Source organism: Plecotus auritus, assembly GCF_963455305.1.
Source record: "Plecotus auritus genome assembly, chromosome: 5".
NCBI lineage: Eukaryota > Metazoa > Chordata > Mammalia > Chiroptera > Vespertilionidae > Plecotus > Plecotus auritus.
Window position 1 is genome coordinate 38439042 of NC_137776.1, and position 21694 is coordinate 38460735.

At 56.6% G+C, this 21694-nt stretch overlaps 1 protein-coding gene across 3 annotated transcripts in view; it reads left to right on the top strand.

Moving 5' to 3' along the window:
* Positions 1 to 323: 323 nt before the first annotated feature.
* The window catches only part of SNED1 (sushi, nidogen and EGF like domains 1), a 53815-nt gene continuing 32444 nt past the window's right edge, over positions 324 to 21694 (top strand). For all 3 annotated transcript variants that reach the window (XM_080668026.1, XM_080668027.1, XM_080668028.1), the window contains exons 1-6: positions 324 to 856; positions 11955 to 12242; positions 17575 to 17715; positions 18414 to 18576; positions 20954 to 21079; positions 21392 to 21505. In XM_080668026.1, the coding sequence (XP_080524152.1) occupies positions 644 to 856; positions 11955 to 12242; positions 17575 to 17715; positions 18414 to 18576; positions 20954 to 21079; positions 21392 to 21505 (1045 nt within the window). In that variant the 5' untranslated portion in view covers positions 324 to 643. The remainder of the gene's footprint in view (positions 857 to 11954; positions 12243 to 17574; positions 17716 to 18413; positions 18577 to 20953; positions 21080 to 21391; positions 21506 to 21694) is intronic.

Genomic DNA, 21694 nt, shown 5'->3' on the forward strand with positions numbered 1-21694 from the left:
CTGTCCCAAAACTGCTTCATGCATAACACTGCGGCCTCACGGAGGAGGATGGTCCCCGTCGCAAGGCGTGCGCCCACGGAGCCCTCACTTCCCCAACACCGACCAGGGGGATACGGGAACGTGGGGGCCGCGGGGGGCGTGGGCTGGGCCTCCAAGCGGCGGAGGGCCACTAAGTGCCCCAAGCCCTGGGTCAGGGGCTCGGTGCGCGCCCCCGCTCTTTCTGCCGTTCTGGCGCTTTAAGAGTCTCCCTATTTGCATGGCCCCGCCCATGCCGGTGTGCGGCCCGGCTCCACATTTAAATAGCCGCCCCAGGGGCGGGGCCCGCCCCGAACGCGGTCCCGCCCGGCGCCTTCCTCCGCGGAGCGGCCACCGGACCGTGGCCCGGCCGAGCTCGCGGGTGTAGGGCGCGGAGCTATCGACGGCGCGGCCGCGCTGCCCGAACGCCCGCTCGGCCCAGCGGGCCACTCCCGACAGCGGACTCGCTCCAGGCGGTGGGGACCGCGAAGCCCCGCTCTGTCCCTCTCTGTCCCCATTCTGTCCCCGCTGTGCCCCCGCTCCGTTCCGCTCCGTCCCCGCTCTGTCCATAGCAGTCCCAGCTCTGCGCTGCTTTGTCCCGCCCTGTCCCCGCCGCCGACCACTGGCGATGCCGTGCGGTGCCGCCTGGGCGCTGCTCTTGGCTGTGGCCTTGGGGCTCGGGGCGCGCGGGGTGCGCGGCGCGGTGGCCCTGGCCGACTTCTACCCGTTCGGCGCGGAGCACGGCGACGCTGTCACCCCCAAGCAGGACGACGGCGGCTCGGGGCTGCGGCCGCTCTCCGTGCCCTTCCCGTTCTTCGGCGCCGAGCACTCCGGACTCTACGTGAGTACCCGAGCCCGCGGGGCGCCGGGGAGGGCGCTGTGCCCTGGCCGCTGCCCGCCACCCCGACTCCCGCCGCCGCCGCCGCCAGCAGCTTGGCACCACGGCGGCCAGAGGTGGAATGAGGACAGCGCTTCCTCCCTTGGCGGCCAAGGCCGGACAGCGGCCCGCAGGAGAAGCGGGCCGGGTGGGGGTGCGAGCTGCAGCCCCACCACTTTGGCGACCGGCGCCTGCCCCGCCCCTGCTCCCGCCTCACCAGCCTGGAGCTTGGACAGGGTGCACTGAGGGTCTGCCGGTGCCCGGTCCCAGCTTGGTGGGGGGAGTCCTGGCCCGGTCCTGACTTTCACAGACAGCAGGCACGGGCCAATTCTGTCTCCACCGCTCCCAGGGCGGGACCCTGGCCACTGAGGGAAAGAAATGCTGTGCCTTGTCACTGCATCGTGCACTTTCTGTGGGTGGGCCACAGTGCACTGGCACCTGACTTCCCCACATTGCCCGAATCTGGGCTAGAAAGGGGCTGGGCAGCCTGATGCACTGCCACCTCCAACACCAATGCCCGGAACACAACCTCTGCCATTCCCACCACCATCACTACCACCACCTTCCATTCCCCCATCAGCCCACCATCAGCATCACCCCCTGCACTGCCATCTCCCCCATCAGCATTGTCATCTGCTCCATCATCCCCACCATCTCCAACAACACCTCCATCACCATCCACAGCTTTGGCACTGCTATCATTCTTACCCGCCACTGTTCATGTGGCCTCTGCCACCCCCTCACCATCATCGGCTCCCTCTACCACTTGGCCACTCCACAGCTGGGTAGCTGTCTTTCCCAAGCCCGTGCAGAAAGACCTCCTCACATGGGGGGCAGCATTTGCTGATGTGACTGTGGTGGCAGGAGGCAACCATTGCTCTGTAGATGCACCCACTGGAAGTCCCTCTGGTCCAGGATTTGGACCTTGAGTCAGGACTGACTTCAGAAATGTGGAAGGAGCAGGGCAGATCTGTGCTCAGGGTCTTTGGGAGCCGAGGAGCCCCATACATCTTAGAAATAGGAAAACTCCTGTTGGCACCATCTTACACAACACTGCATCAACATGGCCCTAAGGAATTGGCCAGGCTCAACTTTCCCACCCATAGTCACAGGTGAAAATATTATGAAAACAGTCGACCCTCTGACCAGCCCCACTGAAAACATCGACCCTTGCCAAAACAACGGGAGAGAGAGCTCTGAAGTGGACAGATCCGCTAGCAAAACAAATGGTTTCATCAGAAACCAACATTCTGGCTGCTAACAAAACATAGATCTTCATAAGAGCTTTTTCCTGAAACAGAGATGTTATTTGAAAAACACTTGCCCATGTGGACATAGTGAGCCCCTTCACCTTCTCTTCCCTCTGTAGGAAAGAATGGAATTCTTGAGGGGGCAATGTCCAGAGCACCTTGCCTGAAATAACGACGGGCTCTGTGTCAGGGAGGGAACGGACCGGTGGGCGTGGAGGCCTTAGAATCACAGCCAAAGGAGGGAAGGGATGGTATTTGTTCTGAAACAAGTGGGTACGACCAGGTGCCCCCCACACCCACTCAGGTCCAGAATACACTTTCCTGCATGTCCCTGGATCCAGTCATTATCCAGCAGAGCACACCTGGGCCAGCCCTGAGCCCAGCCCCCTGTGACCAGCTGAGTGAGAACCCAGTCCCCGCCCTCCCTGCCCCCCCCCCACCCCGCCCTCGGTCCCCTCAGTCCCCAGCCCATTGTTTGGCAAAGAGCAGGCTTGTTGAGTGGCTGGAGAAATGGATGGATGGGTTGATGGATGGATGGGTGCCTCAGGCCCAGTCATCACACGGCATGAAGTCAGTAGTGACGCTGCTTGGAGATCAATGCTTTCTGAGTCTCCATGGAATCAGAACACAGGCTACACCCTACTAAGGATTCAGTCCTGTAATACTTGGGGGCCCCCTTTCCAGAAGGCACCCAGCATTAGGCTTTTTCTCACATCAAACAGCTGCATGTGCTAAGTTGTGAGGCTCTGAAAATCATGGACAGTCATTCTATAGCTAAGGTTCTACACCAGGCAGTGCTGCTAGGGCAGTGGTCAGCAAACTCATTAGTCAACAGAGCCAAATATCAACAGTACGATTGAAATTTCTTTTGAGAGTCAAATTTTTTAAACTTAAACTTCTTCTAATGCCACTTCTTCAAAATAAACTCGCCCAGGTCGTGGTATTTTGTGTAAGAGACACACTCAAGGGGCCAAAGAGCCGCATGTGGCTCACGAGCCGCAGTTTGCCGACCACGGTGCTAGGGGATTGGAGCTGCAGCACCCTGCTGAGGGACATGGTGTGTGAGTATAGATGGCAGCTGTGCCATGGCCTACGGGACTGGCCGAGGTGGAGCGCCCACTCAGGGTGGCATGGGAAGTGAGAGGCAGCGATTCTGCAGAAATCCCAGGTGCAGCCCCCGCCCGCCCCCCAACCCCGGGTTGGGTTATGGAGATGCAAAGGAAGATCTCGATTTATTTGTCACCAGGAACTGCAACCAGTGGCTTCAGGTAGCACGTCACCACTCAGCTTCTGTTCCCTCATTGGGTGAAGGGTTTGCCCGGTGGGCAACACCTGTGAAGGTGCCCCACCCTGTGAAGGGCCCACAAGTATGTTACAAGGTTGCAGAGGCCAGGAAGGGGGTGCAGGGTCTGACAGTCGTGTTTCCAAGACTGAGCTGTTGGAATGGTAGACAAGGTGTGCCCCTTAGGGTCCCTTCCACCTGTCACCCCGGGGCCTCCTCCAACCCCTGCTGGCCTCTCACCCATGCTGCTCTGACCCCTCTGACCCTCCTTGTCTTTTGGAACACTTTGGAGCCAGTCCCAGCATGCAGAGCTGAGTGGGAGCTGAGGTGGACAGTGTGCCCATGGAGCCCAGAGGGAAGGCATGGTATTAACAATGAATGACCGAGGCAGGCTGCAGTCCACCCTGAACATGCCGTCCCCACCCTGCCTGCCCCAGATCAGGGCCGCCATGGCTAGTCATTTCTTCCCAAAACCTCAGTTTCCTCTCTATGCAGTAGAATGCCCCCATGCCCATGACACATGTCCAACCATCACTGTCACAGCTGTTCTGGCCACCGGCTCCAGGCCATCTACAAAAACTGCCCTGACCCACAGGGACAGCCTGGTGAGATGCAGGCAGGCCTGGGGGTAGAGTCCTGCTTCTTCTGAACCCACTGAGCAAGCCCGTGAGAGCCTAGCCGGCTCCAGAGTGGCCCAGGAGCTGCCCCTCTTCTTGCTGTGGGCGCCCTCATGGGTGCTTCCTTCCTGCTGTGCTGAGTGGTGGGGGGGGGGGAGGGAGGGAAGCAGCAGAAGAAAGGAGATGCAGGGGTGGAATAGAGCAGGAGTAGGGTCGAGCTGGCACTAGCCCCCCTGCCCAGACCTCCTCCCTGGCAGCCTGGCAGAGGACAGGTGGGATGGTCATCCTCTGTACAGATGAGGAGACTCAGGCTAAGAAGGCAGATCCAAGGCCCCAGACTCCCATGTCCAAGTGCCTCCTTACCATTCCAGCCCAAACTAGCAGGACCCAGCCCAAAGTCCTGCTTCCTCCAGCCCACTGCACAAGGCGTGCAGACAGCATCCGAGCCTCTTCAGGGCCTCCCTCCCTTCCTTGTCCCCACATTGTCAGCAGCTGGACCTGGCAGCTCCACCTTAGAAACACGTTCACTTCCCAGCACCTGCAGTCAAGTCCCTGGGCCAGGCCACCATCCCCACTCACTGGCCCCCAGCTGTTGGCCCTGCCCCTCGAGCCTATTTACAGGGCGGCCAAGGAAGCATAGCCAAATGGGCCTCTCCCCTGCCTCTATTTCCTGCCCTTACCTTCCCCTGGTCTTTAGGCTGGATGGTTTGACCCTGTGCACCTCACTGGGCAGCAAGCTTGGCCAGCTGGGAATGACTCGGGTGTCCCCACTCCTTATCTCTTGGGGACTCTGTGAAGCCAGAACTTCTTAGCTAGAAGTGATCAGCTTGCCAGACTGTCTCTCAGACAACTTGCATGGAAACCTGGTGTGTTCACTCCCCTTGGACTTCTTCACTAATGCATTCATCCATGTAGCATCCGGAAGTCCTGTCTGAGGCCAGGGGGCAAGATGTGGTGGCAGCAGCATGTCACTCTGAGAGTTGAAGTCACTGTTTCCTGCTTTGTTCCCGCGCTGTCCCAGCTTCCAGGAGAGTGCTGGCTCCTGGCGGCCTCAGTCAGTGCTAGTCATCCATCTTCTGACATTGGATGACACAACCGTGATCCTGCATCCACACTCTCTGGTTTGTTTCAAGCACCATTAGGGTTCTACAAAACAAACTTGCCCTTTCATACAAGTTTCTGTTGCACATATGTGAGCATTTTCCCATGCCTTGAGCGTGTAAGAGCATGCTTTTTGGTGAGTATGATATTTCCTCCAGTCGCTGCACCATGTCGTTTTAACCAATGAGTTGTTGACTGTGGGTGGTTTCAGGATCTCCCATGAACTAATGTCGCCGGTGCACGACCCTTTGTGTGTCCTTATGCAAGTCTCCCGTTCTCTCCTTCCTTACCAAGTGGGTCAGAGGGAATGTGCTTCTCACAGCGTCTCCCTGCTGCCTGTCACCCAGAGGGCATCCTCATCTGCACCCTTCTCTCCTGGGTGAAGGAGTCACCTCATCTGGTCTGGGTCAACCTGGAGGCCACCACTCACTCAGCTCCTGCATGGTCCAGGACTAGGCACCTGGCCAGAGCAGATCCCAGTGTGGGACTCTGCAGGGTCACCTGGGAGCAGGAGAGAAATTCAGAGCCCTGGACCCTCCCCAGTATGCAACGGCCCCAGACTCCCATGTCCAAGTGCCTCCTTACCATTCCAGCCCACTGGTTTCACACCCCGCCACCTCCCCACAGGGGTCCCACTCAGTGGGGCAAGTGATTTGTTAACCACCAGCTGAAGCACTGCTTCCCACACTGAGCTCTGCAGGGAGACCAGGGTGGGAGGAGGGAGAACAGGACAGAGTCCAGGCATGGGTGCCGACCCCAAACCCTGCACACAGCAGGCAGCCAGGGCCCACTGTCCTCCAGTCAGTCAGGGCTTGTCCAGGGCCAGACACCACCCTTGGCACTTGAACACATTCTACCACCTGCACTAGCCTGAGGGGGCATCAGGCATAGGCCACCTTGGACGCTTGCTGGGAATGGGGCCTGGGATGGGCTGAGTCACAGCGGAGCAGCCACTGTCCCAAGTAATGAAAGGCCTAGGTGTGTGGGGGGAGCAGGGGTGTATCAGGCCCACAGTGGGAGTTTGTGTCTGGGCTCAGGCTGGTGATGGGTGTAGAAGGTGGGTATGGGGGCCCAGGTGATGAGGGACTGCTGCCCACAGGCGAGCATGTCCAGGGGCCTCTGTGGAGTTGGGCTCTGGCCCTAGAGGGGCACCTGGCTGAGGTGTATCAGAGGTGAGGCAAAAAGGTGGCTTTGCCAGGGAGGGGGAGACACGAGCGGCTAGGTGTACATGGGAAAGGGAAGAGAGGGGGGACAGCAGGAGGATATGGAAGGGACAGGTGTTGGAGGGGTTCAAAGGGCTGGGCTCAGAGAAGGCAGTGCCATGAGGCCCTGCAGGAGACCAGGGTGTGGCCACAGGGAATCCCTGGACAGCAGACAGCAGGAAGTGCAACCCAGGGCCCACAGCCCTGCAGGGCTTGGCCTGGAAGGGGAGGAAGGGCTGGTCCCCCAACACCAGCTTCTCTTTCCCACCCTTGGGAATTCCTCCTTCACCCCTCACCCTCACCCCCACCCCAACCCTGCAGCCATCTGGGCACTGGCTGCACTCAGATACCCCTCCCCCAGGAAGTTGGCCCTGGCTGTCCCTGGTGGTAATGCCCTCCCCTTCCAATCTTCCTGCAGCCCCAAGTGCTGTTCCCCCAGGGCATGGGTGCCAGCTAGGAGCCAGCCTTCCTCCTCCCCGGGCTGGGTGTACACTAGGCTCAGGGCTCCAGGGCTCAGACTGACCTTGCCCATGGGCCCCAGGAGCCCTGCCCACTCACTGCCCTTCAAGCAGGACTCCGGCCCCAACTGTGCTTGTGGGAGGAACCCTGATTACCCAGAGAGCTGCCAGGAAATAAAAGACATGCCTACATTTTTCAAAACAAGCTTATAAAAGGCCTCAGGGGCTTTATTGTTTTATTTTTGGCAGAGAAGTCAAAGCAGGAACCAAGGCCCGCCCTCTTGGCTCTGATGTTTGCAGAGCTGGGGTCTGTGGCCCCACATGCGGGGTCCCTGGCTCCCCTCCAGGCTGCCCTCTCAGAGCAGCCCCACCCCCAGCGAGGTGGCACCAGAGAGCCCTCCTGCTCTCCCGCACAGGGGACCAGCCAGCCCCACTCACACGCTTTTGGCTGGAAGTATCTCCAAGAGACTCTCCAGGACACTTCCGCTCTTTCCTGCTTCTATCCAAGTCGGAAATGCCACCAGCACAGTCTCTCTGTGCTTCTTCCCAAGCCAGCCAGGGCCAGCCGTGTCCTGCAGGAAAGGCCTGAGTCCCCACAGGCCAGTCCCCTCCTGACCACACATGTCCCCGCCCCCCAGGGCCTCTACCATGAAGCATGGGCCTCTACCATGCCCCAAGGGCCACCTGGAGTCCACAGTCATTGGGCTTCCTGTAGCATGTGGCCTCAGGGCTTCTCCCAGCTGACAAGCCACTCCCCTCTCAAGATTCTCAGTCTCTTCAGAGGGGACAGGAACACCCCCTCCTTGACCACAGGCCTCCTGTACCCGCCTGGGCAAAGAGGAGGCACTTGCCAGCTGCTCACCCTGCACTCAGATCCCTCCTCTCAGGCCGTCTTTGTGCTGTCCCATCCTAGGATGTGACACCCAATGGCACCTTGTTTTTCTCAGAAGCAAGTGCTTGGACACCAGAGAGGTGGCCCCTGCTGGAAAGGACAGCAATACCAGCACTAACCTCAGGGCCTGGGCCTGAGGGCCCGCAGGGAGGGCTGGGAAGGCTGCAGTGGGGGCAGAGCAGAAGGCCCTATACACAGTACCACACATTTCCCCTTTCTGCTCCTGGGTCTCCTTGCAACTCTACAAGTGTTCTCTGGGCTGGGCTAGGCTGACTTCAGGCCCACGTGGCCCCTGGTGTGGGGCAGCACTCGGGCCCTGGATCCTAGCAATAGCCAGGCCACAGCCAGTCTCTGAGAAGAGCATGCTGGTGGCCCCCTGTGTAGGTGAAGGGTGGGATTAAATACACCTCTCATCTGGGGTATGCACCCGTCCACAGGATGCGTCCGGCAGGAGGTCTGGCTTCACCCTTTCTCCTTGTTTCCATGTATGTGCTGTGTGTTTTACTAAGTACTATTGAAAGTAGAAAAGTAATAATAATAAAATTGATATTTTGTAGGAAGTAGCCTTTGCCAGGCAGGGCCCACCTCACCCAGCCCTTGCCCACTCCCCACCCACACAGGATGCTCAGGGTTCCCATCTGGACAGAGGACGTCCAAGGAGGATCCTGTCCAGGTGACAGGCCTGCCAGCAGCCTGCTTGCCCAGTGCCTGGCCCCGCTGCCTGCTCCGCTGTGGTCCTGGCCCTGCCCTGCTCTGGCAGGGGAACAGGGCCGGCTTGTTCTGCCTCCTTCCTGGACCCCCGGGCTCTGGGCCCACACCCCGTGGGGAGGCACACAGGAGAGGAATGAGGCCAAGTGCTGGTGGGCAGGCTGGAGCGGCCCCTGCACACACCACACACACCTGAGAGTTGGACTTGCACTTCAAAGGCAGGAAGGAAACCTGGTCCATCTGTGGGAGCCGGGCCAGGAGGGGGGATGCAGGAGGGGCAATGTGGCAGGTCCCACCCCAGCAGGTGGCCCATGGCGCCTGTGGCAGCAGCCCAGTCCCAGGACCCGCCCTGGGAATAGCAGGCCAGTGTCTGTGGGAGACAAGCCCAGTGTGTGTTGGTGGCTTCGCCTCAATAGCACACAGTCCTTCCCTCCTGCCCAGCTGCCATTTCTGGCATGAGGAGTCCCAGAGGCAGGGGCAACCTAGGATGCACCTCCAGCAGCTCAGTCCGCGTCAGTCCCATCAGAGGGACCAAGACTGTTTCATCAGCAGCTGCAGTCTGTTCCCTCATTAGGCCTCGAAGTGGGCGTCTTTGGTGAGGCATGCTGTGCTCTGCCCGTGGCAGGCCCGCCAGCAGACGGGTCCGCCAGGCTTTTTCCAGCAGAGGGCCAGGCAGTGGACATCTTCGGCCTGTAGCCATACGGGTTCTGACTGGCTACTCTGCTCTGAGCCCCACAGATAGCGAGTGGGCGTGGCTGTACCATTAAGCCTGGATTTGCAAAACCAGGGGTCCCCATAGCACAGCCACAGTATGGCCTGTGAGCTAGGGATGTTATTTATATTTTTAAAGGGCTGTAAAAACAAAAAGAAGGAAGAGGAATGCACAATAGAGACTGTATGTGGTCCACAGGCCAAGGAGGGTCATTGCCTGGCCCTTCAGAGAACAGCCTGCTTACCCTGATGAGGCCATTTGCAACAACCCAAGGTCAGTAAAAATCTGGCTTGTCTGGTCCCAAAGAGCCCCCGACATGGCCAGGGTGACCACTTCCAATTCTGCCCACAGCAGTGACTGGCCTTTCCAAGAGCTCCCCATGTTGGGGCTGCACTGGGAGGCTGCCGCCACCCAGGGGACCCTCTGTGACTGGAGGGCCCAGGAAACCAGTGGCGTCACTGGAGTGGGAGAAAAGGCTTCCCAGGGGCAGCTCCACTGTTTCACAAAAACCGAGGTGACTCTTGCCACTGAGCCATTTCCATTAGGCCTCCCACCCTGGGCCCTTCCCTTGTTAGTGTCAAGTTCCAGTCAACTCACCCCAAATGAGAGGCCAGCGAGTCACAAGGCCCCCACAGGTCACACTCAGCTTTGACAAGCTCTCACCCTGGGCCCCATCCGCGTCCCAATTTTAAACAGGGTGTGGCTGGGTCCTGCTTCAGCTCCAGCTGTGACCGACCTGCTCCTCTGGGAATCTCGGAGTTTCTGCAAAGGGCCTGGGCTGGGGCTCTGTGGTGGCCTCTTACCCCAACGGCTGCGCCGTGTTCCCTTCTCTGTGAACCCCTCACACTGGTGTTTCCTGTTTCTTTGGTGAAAGCCACCCTGGTGGGTGTGAGGTGGTACCGCTCTGTGGCTTTGACTCTCTTTTCCTGATGGCCCAGCATGTGCTGATTGGCCATTCGTGGATCTTCTTTGGAGAAATGTCTGTTTCGGGTCCTTTGCCCTATTTTTAATCAGGTTGTTTTGGGCTTTTTTGTTGAAGGAGTTTTCTCTATATCCCTTATTAGATATATGATCTGCAGGTGTTTTCTCCCATCTAGTGGGTTGCTAATCGTGCCTTTTGATGCACAAAAGGTTTTTAATTTCGACGGACTGCAGTTTGGTTTGGTTTGTGGCTGTGCCTTTGGTGTCACCTGCAGGAAATCACTGCCGAGTCCAACGCTGTGAAGGCTTTATCCTGTGTTTTCTTCTGAGTTTTAGATTTTGGGCCCTTACCTTTAGGTCTTTGATCCGCTGGAACTAATTTTTGGCTGTGGTGTTAGGTAAGGATCCCACTCCATTGTTTTGCCTGTGAATCTCCTGTTTCCCCAGCACCGTTAGTTGAAAGTCGTTTGACCACACGAACAAGGGGTTATTTCTGTCCTGGCCCATGGGCCTCTCCGCCTGTCTGTACATGGTAAATGTAGTTATTTTATTGTCAGGTAACTCTAGTATCTGGTGTTCCTCATGTTTCCACTTGCTCCTGTTGGTGGCGTCCTGCTTCCTAGTGCGCCCGTTATCTCCGACTGTGTCCTGGGTTTTGCATTTGAAGCATCATTCATGGGAGTGACTTGAGCCTCAGGTGAGACCATCTTCCTCCAGAAAGGGTGTTTCTCTGCTTCTGCCTGGCAAGAAACAGCTTAATCCAAGTCACAGGCGTGACGGGAGGGGGTAAGTCTGCACAAGACTCTTCCCTCACGTTCATCTGAACTGTGTGGGCAGCTGTGGGGTCCCAGCTTAGTGTGGGGTTCCCTAGGCTCCCTGCCTCGAGCCAGCTCTGAGCTCTGACATCTATCCCTCTCCCTCCATGAGGCCACTCAAATCGCAGGTCTGCTTTGTAGCTGTGGCTTCTATGTCTGCGGACGTAGTCTCTCAGGGAAAGAGCTCTGAGTGCCAGGGCCCCTCCATGCTCCTTGTCCTCCACGTGGAATCAAGACCCTCACTCGCTTGTTTGCTCGTTGGTGCCTTTGAGAAGTATATTTATGAGCCTTTTTTGCTGGTCTGGGTAACAGAGCCTCCCTCATCTAAGGGGGAGTCCTAAAGGTCTTTTCTAAAAGCACAGTTCTGACCACAATCTTCCCAGGAGTGAGTCAGGACAGCCTCGAGCCCAGCTCTGTGTTTGCCAACTCATTCACCCCTGCGAGGCCAGCAGCAGCATTAGCCCCGCCTCCGAGGTAAAAATCCAGAGCACAGAGAGCCCAGGCTGCACCTCCTGGATGCATAGCCAGCGAGTGGCAGGGTCAGGGCTGTCCAGCTGCAAAGATGCTGCTCCCCTTCCTCTGCTCAGGAGCTTCTAGGGCTCCCCCTTCCCAGAGTCCTGAGCACAGAAGCCACCAGGTCATTAGGCCCTTGCAGCCTCCCCTGGCAATGCTGGCCCCTGCGCACCCCGCCTCTGGCTATGGGCACTCCTGCCCTCACCTGATCCTTCCAGACCAGAGGCTGAGACCCTGTCCTACCCTCCGAAGGCTCCTGGCTGGAATGGGATCCAGAAGCTGGGGCTGCTGAGCAGGCCTGAGTGCCCCACATGTCAAAGACCAGGGCCCACACTGGGGCTCCCTGACCCCAGAGCAGCAGCCCAGGGCTGGGTACCCTACAGGGCATCTGGGACACGACCTGTCCAGGAGGGAACGGATCAGGCTGAGGGGTTCCCTGTCTGGGACCAGGAACTGCCAGGCCATCCTGGGATGCTCTTACCAAGCCCAACTCACTCTCACAGGGTGCCTGGTAGGGGAGGTTGGGAGGCGTTGGCCTGCCTGCCCACCCTCAGCCCCCATCAGTCCCTCTCTGGCTTTCTGCCCTGACAGGTGAACAACAATGGGATCATCTCCTTCCTGAAGGAGGTTTCTCAGTTCACCCCAGTGGCCTTTCCCATCGCCAAGGACCGCTGTGTGGTGGCGGCCTTCTGGGCGGATGTGGACAACCGGCGTGCAGGGGATGTGTACTACCGGGAGGCCACCGACCCAGCCATGCTGCGCAGAGCCACGGAGGATGTCAGACGCTCCTTCCCCGAGCTCCCGGACTTCTCTGCCACCTGGGTTTTCATCGCCACCTGGTACCGCGTGACCTTCTTCGGAGGCAGCTCCTCCTCCCCCGTGAGTGTCTGTCCTGGGGAAGGGGGAGGCACAGCTGGGCCCCGGCCTCCCTCCAGAGCACCCACTTTGCTGAGGGGTGTCAGCTTTAGTTGCCGGCCCATGCCTGAGAGGAAAGACTGGGTTCAGGCACGGGAGTCACTCATGAAGGTCAGAGCCTGACAAGGCCCGGGAGAGTAGCTCACACGCCGGGGAGAAGAGAAGGGTGATGTGTTAGCGGGTTTTCCACTGGGAATGCTTCTGTCCTCAAAGGGTCAGACAGGAAGTTATCACGTCTGTACTTCATCCTTGACTGTGCCAAGCAACAAATGTGAGCTCAGTAGTAAGTGAGCACTCTGCCCAGCATGGTAGTGCTGGTGGGCGGGTCCCCCTGGGTGGGTCCTCCCCCCGCACTGAGGACAGTGCTGTCCCTCCTGGGGGGTCACACCATGCACGAGAGGAGGCACTGGGAGCAGAGAGGTTCTCTGAGCTGTTTGTTCACGCATTTAACCCACATTTCTGTAGGGGCACCTCTTGGGGGGCAGGCTCTGGACAGAGCAGACAGGACACGGCTCTCTCTGGAGTGTCACAAACGACCATGTGGTAAAGGTGCCAGGTGCCCTGAAGTGGCCAGCATGGCTGTGCCAGCCGGAGGGTGGGTCTTAGTGACATGGGGGTTTGGGGGTGGAGGACCAGGATGGCTCAGAGCAGCCACTGGGGGGATGTGACAGGACACTGGGCAGCAAGGGAGCAACAGCAATCACAGCAGAGCCTGGTTCCCGTCACACACACTGGGGAGGGCGGGGTGGACAGGGGGGCCTGCACTCAGGCTCTAGGGGTGCAAGTGAGGGACTCGGTCCCGGATGTGCCAAGATGGCCATGCCCAGCGGGCATCTAGAGATGGAGCCCAGGGTCCCTAGAGGTGGCCCAGGGGAACTGGGAAGGTGGGTGAGTGGGTCAAGGGAGGGATGTGCCAAGTGACAAGATGCCCACAGACTCTGAGCTTCCCAGCAGCCAAAATGAACAAGTGAGAGAGAGGAAGAAGGTAGTTAGGCAGGTGCCTACGAGAGGGAGACACTCCCTGTGTGGGCTTTTCTGTGAACATGCCTGCAAATCTGCGCACTGGTGAACTTCTGTCCATACACAGCCCACTGACATTTTGTAAGTTTTGGTGTGTTTTTTTTCTTTTCACCAATTTGTTAACAAAACAACTTTGTAACAAAAGGTAAAGAAAACCCAACTATAATTCCTCTACCAGAAGACAACTCCCATCAGCATTTCCTAGTGTACACGGACCCACAGTCTGAACAATAAACAGAGCGGCCAAGAACATGCTGTTCTGTGAGTGGTGGTTGTTTTGTTCTTCACTCAACAGTATTGTGGGCATTTTCCTCATTTTATATGTTCTCTTACCTCATTTTAGAAATTACTCTTTCACCTCTGCAGAGGAAGAGGCACCCAGAACGCCTCCGGAGTTGACAGAGAACCTTAACGCTCCCATTTCCAAACCCGGAGATGTCAATTAGGAAAGGAGTATCCACATCACATCCTCATAAGACAGGGAGTCGGGATCCTGAGTTCGGGCTGGGAGGTGGTCTGTGACCGGAGACTTGGGAGCCCTCTCTGCAGCGGCAGCTCCGGAAGCAGGTGATCCACGAGTGGTGATGGTGCAGCTGCTAACGCTCCTCAAATCCGGGCCTCACCAGCACACAGCTCACGCTGCTGGGACCATGCTGCCACTCGCCTTCATGGCCATCACCTCCTCCCTGTCCTCAGAACTCTAGCACTTACGTTCACACCTTCCCAAAGGCAAGCGCTCAGTTCCCATGTTAACTTTAACCTAAGAAGACACACAGGCCACCACCATAAAGCAAATATCACAACAGAATGAGTCACACTACTTTTTTTGTGTCCCATTGCATATAAAGGTTATGTTGACACTATACTGTAGTCCGTTACGTGTACAATAGCATTGCTGTACACTTTTAAAAAAGTACATACCTTAATTAAAAATATTATATTGCTAAAAAATGCTACCCATCATCTGAGCCCTCAGTGAGGGTTAATCTTGGTGCTGTTGGAGGGTCCTGCCTCGAGGTATGGCTGCTGACTGATGGGGTGGTGGTTGCAGATGGTTGGGGTGGCCGGGGCAGTTTCTTAACATATGACAATGACATTTGCTGCACTGGTTGATTCTTCCTTTCACAAACTACTTCTCTGTAGTGCTATCAGCGTTTTACCCACAGACTTCTTTCAAAACTGCCGTCAGTCCTCTCGACCCCTGTCAGCTAAGTTTATGTGATATTTTAAATTCCTTGTTGTCACCTCAACAGTCTTCACAGCGTCTTCACCAGGAGTGGATTCCAGCTCAAAAAACTACTGTCTTTGCTCATCTGTAAAAATCAACTCTACATCCATTCAAATTTGATCATGAGGTTGCAGTAATTCAGTCACACCTTCAGACTCTACTGTTAATTCTAGCTATCTTGTTATTTCCACATCTGCAGTTACTCCTCACTGACGTCTTGAACCCCTCTGAGTCTTCCATGAGGGCTGGAACCACCTTCTGCCAAACTCCTGTTAAGTTGCTTTGTTGATCTATTTCCATGAATGTCCTTAATAGCTTCTAGAGTGGTGAATCCTTTCCAGAAAGTTTCCAATTTACCTTGCCCAGGTCTATCAGAGGAATCATATGTATGTGAGCTATAGCCTTACAAAATAATAAGACTTAAATAATAATGAGACTTGAAAGTCGACATGACTTCTTGATCCATGGGGTATAGCAGGCGTCCTCAAACTATGGCCCGCGGGCCACATGTGGCCCGCCGAGGACATTTATCTGGCCCGCTGGGTGCCGCTGCCTGTCCTGCTTAGCAGCCGACTCGTCCCAGGCCCGCAGTGCGCATAGGAATTTGTTCATAGTTTTTTTTTTTAAACTATAGTCCGGCCCTCCAACGGTCTGAGGGACAGTGAACTGGCCCCCTGTTTAAAAAGTTTGAGGACCCCTGGGCTATAGAATGGGTGCTGTGTTAGCAGGCATGAAAACAACATTAGTCTCATTGTCCATCTCCATCAGAGCTCTTGGGTGACCAGCTGCATTAGCACCTAACAGGAGAGTCAGCCTGTCCTTGAAGCGTTGAAGCCAGGCATTGACTTCTCCCCAGCTATGAAAGTCCTAGGTGGTGTCTTCCAATATGAGCCTGTCTCATCTGTATTACAAATCTGTTGTTCAGTGTAGCCACCTTCATTAATTATCTCAGCTAGATCTTCTGAATAACTTGCCACATCTTCCACATCAGCTCTTGCTGCTTCACTTTGTACTTTGATGTTATAGAGATGGCTTCTTCCCTTTAACCTCATGAATCAACCTCAGACAGCTTCAGACTTTCCTTCTGCAGTCCCCTCAATTCCCCCAAGTCTTCATAGAATTGAAAAGAGTTAGGGCCTTGATCTGGGTTAGGCTTTGGCTTAAGGGAATGTTGTGGCTGGTTTGATCTATCCTGACCACTAAAACTTTTTGCACATAAACAATAAGGCTGTTTAGCTTATCACTGTGTGTTCACTGGAATAGCACTTTTAAGTTCCTTCAAGAATGTTTCCTTTGCATCACAACTTAGCTGTTTGGTGCAAAAGGTCTGGTTTTAAGACAGTCTCAGCTTTCGACATGCCTTCCTCATTAAGTTTAATCATTTCTAGCTTTTGATTTAAAGTGAGAGACACGTGACTGGTCCTCTCACTTGAACACCTAGAGGCCATTGTGGGATTATTTATTGGTCCAATGTCACTATTACTGTGTTTCAGAGAACAGGGAGCCTGAAGAGAGGGACATAGACAGGGGAACGACGAGTGAAGCAGTCAGAACACACATTTATCAATTAAGGTCATTGTCTTAATGGGGTAGTTCATGGTGCCCCCAAACAATTACAATAGTAACATCGAATCACTGATCACAGATCACCATAACAGATATCATAATGATGAAAAGTCCAAAATATTGTGACACTTACCAAAATGAGACACAAAGTAAGCAAATGCTGTTGGAAAATGGCACCAACAGACTTGCTCAATTGCAGGATCATCACAAACCTTCAATTTCTAAAAGCGCCATAAATGAAACACAATGAAACAAAGTGTGCCTATACACCGTATGATCTCTGGTCACTGCCACGTCCACACACTGGCCCAGAGCCGCTGGCCCAAGGCCTCGAGTACAGGGTACCCTGAGGTGGGCATGCACAACCTCAAGTCCACTGAGGTTTATCCTGGCATGAGCCTCTAAAAGGGAGATTACTGCCTGCAGAATTTCATGTTCCCCTCAAAAATGTGCCCACGCATTCTCACATGCCACATCCATGTGGCCGGTTCCCTGCACCCCAGCCAGGAGTCCTCCCGCTTTCCTTCCTTGCCTTTTCAAACTTCCACACCTTTGATTCCTAGCGATGCTGGATTTGTTCCTGTGTTACCTGCTAGTTGTATTCTACTTGTCATGCATCTGAGCATAGCCTGTGTTATCTTTTTGGTCTTTTTCTCATTGGTCTGCGGAAGTTCTGTATTAAGAATACAAACAGTCTTACCTGCTGCATATATTATAAAAACATTTTTCACTTTGCTGTTTGCCACTCAGTTTGCGTTTATGGCACTTTGTGATATTCAGAAGCTTTTGTAGCCAAATGTATAAATCTCTCTCTCTCTCTTTTTTTTTTTTTTTTTGGTTTTTGTGTTAACCTAAGTCAGGCTTAAGCCTCCCTGAGAGGCTCTCATGGTCCCCATTATTTCTTCCAGTGCTGCGACGGTGTCATTTATAGCCTTACTTGATTTAGGCTTTATTTTCATGAGTAAGGTAAAATTCTGATTTCATTGTTTTTCAGAGTTTTCTATTCATCCCATGATCCTTTGCTCGATCTGAAATAGCATCTCATATGTACCCTACCCACTAATATTTTGGACTAGAATTCCATAAAAATCATAAAACCTAATTATTAAAAAATGCTTTTCCTTGATTCCTCTGTTCATCTTTCCCTTTTTTATGTTTTTGTCCTATTCCCTCAAGGCAGTTTTGTGGATTTGACCAAGTGAGCAGGAACTCTCTGTGCCCCCGGCCCCCACAGGGGACAGTGTCTGCTCCTGGCATCGTGGGCCCCCACAGCCCCCGTGCAGATTATTGGGGAGGGGGGCAGGTTGGCCTGTGCCAGGGCCTCAGGCACTGGAGACACAGTGGAGGATGGAGGACGAGGCCATCAAGGTTCTGCCCTATGGCTGACCAAACGTCTAGTATGTACAGGAATATTGGATGGGGTAGAGCCTGGGAACGGAGACGAGGTGGGCAGGACCCTGTTCAGGCCTCCCTCCTTGGCAGGTCAACACGTTCCAGACTGTGCTCATTACGGACGGCAAATTCTCTTTCACCATCTTCAACTACGAGTCCATCACATGGACCACAGGCACACACGCCAGCAGCGGGGGTGACGCCACTGGCCTGGGGGGCATCGCGGCCCAGGTAGGGGTTCCTGCTCGCCATTGCCAGCACTGTCATGAGCTGATGAAACGGACAGACCTCTCCCCGCCCCCACCCCCACCCCCACATGCACTACTGTGCAGAGGCTGGTGTAAGGCGATCCAAGCCTCTCACAGCCCAGAACCACAGAAACATCTTTGGCCAAAGGCCTTTGTCCTGACCACACTGCCTGCCACTGCAGCAGGGAAAGAAGGTCCTGGGATCTCTATGCACTGACTGCCCCCAGGTCTGGCAGGGCTGTGGCCCCAAGGACCTCGGCCAGCAGGAAATCCCAGGTGTGGGGGGCATGGTCAAGTGCCAGTGCCCAGGGCCTGCTGGTCGCCTTCTGACTGTGCACCCCCATCTACTTCCCCTGAGGTTGCACTTGCCTTGCGGCTGGGCCCTAGGGGAGACCCAGAACCCAGCAGTGAGTCATGGGGGGGGGGAGGGGGCGTGGGGGTGCCAGGCCCAACCCAGTCCTTGGCAAGCTGCTGACATTGGCAAGGACAACGTGGTGGGGGGAAGGGGTGGATACCCCTAAACCTTAGAGCTCTCTGGCTGTCTCCCACACAAGCTCTTTGACCTTGACAGTGTGTGCAGGAATGGTGGATGGGGCAGGGCCCCATCTGGAGGAGGTGGGACCATTAGGGAGACCTGCGGACCCAGCCCGTACCTGCCCCCACTCTCTCACACCCACCCAGGCTGGCTTCAACGCGGGAGATGGGCGGCGCTACTTCAATATCCCAGGCTCGCGCACTTCGGATATGGCGGAGGTGGAGACCAGCACCAACGTGGGCGTGCCCGGGCGCTGGGCGTTCAGAATCGATGATGCCCAGGTGCGCGTGGGGGGCTGCGCCCATGCAAGTAAGAGCACCGAGCGAGCAGCTCGGGCGCCGGGAGGGGCGTGGCCTAGGGAGGGGGGCGGGGCCGGAGGGGGCGGGGCGGGGACTTGGGCGCCAGCTCTGCCCCAGACCCAGGGCTGAGCGTGGCTACGCCCACTGCGGCTAGTGTCCCGCCCCGCTGGCCCCAGAGCCTCAGTCTCTTCCTGGGGGGGCCTTCGCGCCTCCGCTGCGCAGCCGAGGGTCCTGCTGGAGCCCAAGGTTTGCGGTGTAAAGGGGAGGAGTCCAGCCTCCTTCCTGGGCCGAGATGGGCGTCCCGGGCCACCTGTGTCCCCAGACCACCTGGGAAGCAGGTGTTCTGTTCACCCCATTTCACCTTTTCTGCTGGGACTTGCAGCTTTTTTGACAACCCGGACATACATCTACCCGCCGGGAGGGAGACATCCAAGGGTCCCTGACACCCAAGGGTCCATCTGGCTCAGAACACACTGCAGAGGAGGAAGGGTCCACCCCAGGGGAGAGCACGTGACCTGTGGGGACAGTGGGACTGGCTGCAGAAGGGTGTGTGGCACTGGGCGAGTCACAGACCCTCCTGAAGCTGTACTAATAAATAGAGGGATGGTGTCAGTGGTTGACTCAGCCACTCCGCCTAGAGGGGCTGATCATAAGCCCTACCAAGTCCTGGTCATTCTGAGGCTGATCCTGGGACCTCCCACCACCCCCAACTCACCTCTAACCCATGGAGACCCAGGCCACTGGGAAGGGCTGCTCCCCCTAACATAAAATGGGTGCGAGCTCACCCAGGGAGGCAGGCATGCACCTCAGGGCCAGGGCCGGGTGGGGTGTGAGTGCATGAGGGACAGACGCTGAGCCCCCATCCATGACAATGCGTGGGGCAGAAAGACTCACAGACAACTGGGGATGGTACCCCCTGAGAGAGACCTGGGAACCTGAGCCTGCCCACTCACTGGAGCACCCAATAGCCCCCAGTCGAGAGACTGAGCTTAGGGGGTGAGAGGCTCATGGCACCAGGTGCCAATGATTTCTCTCCCTCCCCCAGAGTAGCAAGCAGGGCACCTATGAGCCAAGCTCTCCTGCAGCCCCAGGGGCGCTCTGGTCAGTGGTGGCTCAGGGGCTTGGGTTGTGGTTGAAGAGTAAGGTATGGGTGCGGGTGTGGGCTGGTCCATGCTCCTCTGCAGAGGCTGCAGGCTGTGACCCTGAGGAGTGGGGGTCCTCAGAAGAGGGCCCACAGTCCTTTGTGGACCCCTTTCCTATGTAGAGATGCCTCCCTCTCTGTCCCAGGCCTCTGGGGGGAACAGATGGAGCAGGCACGCTGGGCCCTCCAAACTAGCTGCACAGAGGCCCTGGGAGCAGTGCTGTGGGAGAGGACCAGCCCCCTGGTGTCCCTACCCACACTGCAAGCCCAGGAGATGGAGCCAGTGTGGGTCAGTGCTGGGGTCACACACATCAGCTTTACCAGGAAGGGAGGGTCGGTTCACACCTGAGAGGCAGTGCGTCTGCACTGGGAACTCTAGCTCCTGAGCAAGGCTGGTCCAGAGACAGGGCTCGTGCAGTCAGCTGCCACACACCACCGTGTAGCCAAAGCGCAGACTGAGTGACATGTAGCTAAGTGATGGAAAGGTGCAGTCCTACAGCCTTGATGGCATTCTGGGCCACAGGGTACTTCCCGGAGTGCTCCCCTCCTACCCCTGACACCATGCCAGCTCTCTGGGGCCCTCAGTAACTTGAGTTACAGCAGGACGTGCCATAACCTGCCAATCTGTGCTGATTAACCGCAAATTTCAGCAGCCTTGATTCTCCAGGGGGCTCTACATGCTGCCTTTCCTAGACTGGGCGAGGGCAGTGTTGGGTGGCCCTAAGGGACTCCAGGAGGCACCCCCACCCTGGCCAGGAAGTACCAGATCTGGTTTTGCACACAGGGAACGGAGGGCACAGGGCATGCCCGAATTATGTAACTGTCTGAAGTAGCGCTGGGACCAGACTGCAACTGCCAGGGGGTCTGAGGGGCTCCCACACCACCTGTGGTTTCCACACAGGCACCCCCTTGTCCACGAGGAGCACTCGCGTCTCCCCATGTCGCTGGGAGTCCTCAGGTCCCTGTCTTCTTAATCCCCCGGACAAGTTCGGAAGCTGATAGATTAATGGAATAAGAAGGTGCTGTGGGGTTCTAAAGCCTGCCCTCCACCGGCAGCCAGGGTCACAGTTTAGGAAACAACATCCATGGGAAACACAGGCAGAGGACAGACATCAGTGGCACTGGGCACCCTTGCGCAGACCTGGGCGTTTTGCCGCTAGAGGGTGACACAGCCATTCCTTGGAGATGGAAACTTTAGGTCTGGGAGGAGGGAGGGATGACTGCTCTGCTCCTCCTGTGTCTGCAGCCTCCGTGTGCCTGGCTCTGCGCCCGTGCCTCAACGGTGGGAAGTGCATTGACGACTGCGTCACAGGCAACCCCTCCTACACCTGCTCCTGCCTCTCTGGCTTCACAGGGAGGAGGTGCCAACTGGGTGAGTTCACTGATGGCACCACCCACTGGGAGGCACTGGGCTCTGAAGGAACCCTGGAAGTGCAGCCAGTGGCCCCAAGTGCCCAAGGTCAAGGGTCTCTGTCCCTGTGGTGGGGGGTATGTGTGTGGGGCACCACTGGGGGTGCCAAACACAGTGGCTTCCTGACAGGTGTTACAGATGCCCCTCTGAGCCACTGCCCCAGGGTGAGGCCCAGGAAGGCCTGGTTTGCTGTCCCCTCTCCCCTCCTCCCAGGCGTGGCAGATCCTCCCACCCTGGTTCCTCCACTGAGGCCCCAGCCCACCTGTTTTTCAGATGTGAATGAGTGTGCTTCCCACCCCTGTCAGAATGGTGGGACCTGCACACACGGCATCAACAGCTTCAGCTGCCAGTGCCCAGATGGCTTCGGGGGACCCACCTGTGAGACAGGTAAGAGGAAACCACCTGGGCCCCCAAGTTTCGCTGGCTGCAGGGTGGTCGGGTGGTCCTGCCCAGCCAAGGAGTGGTGGGCAGCCTGGGGGAACTGTCAGGTCAGCCATGCCACAGAGGGCTTGGCACCAGGCAAGGGCCACCAGAGAGGCCTGAAGGTCCATGGCCTCCTGAGCCCCAGTGTTTATA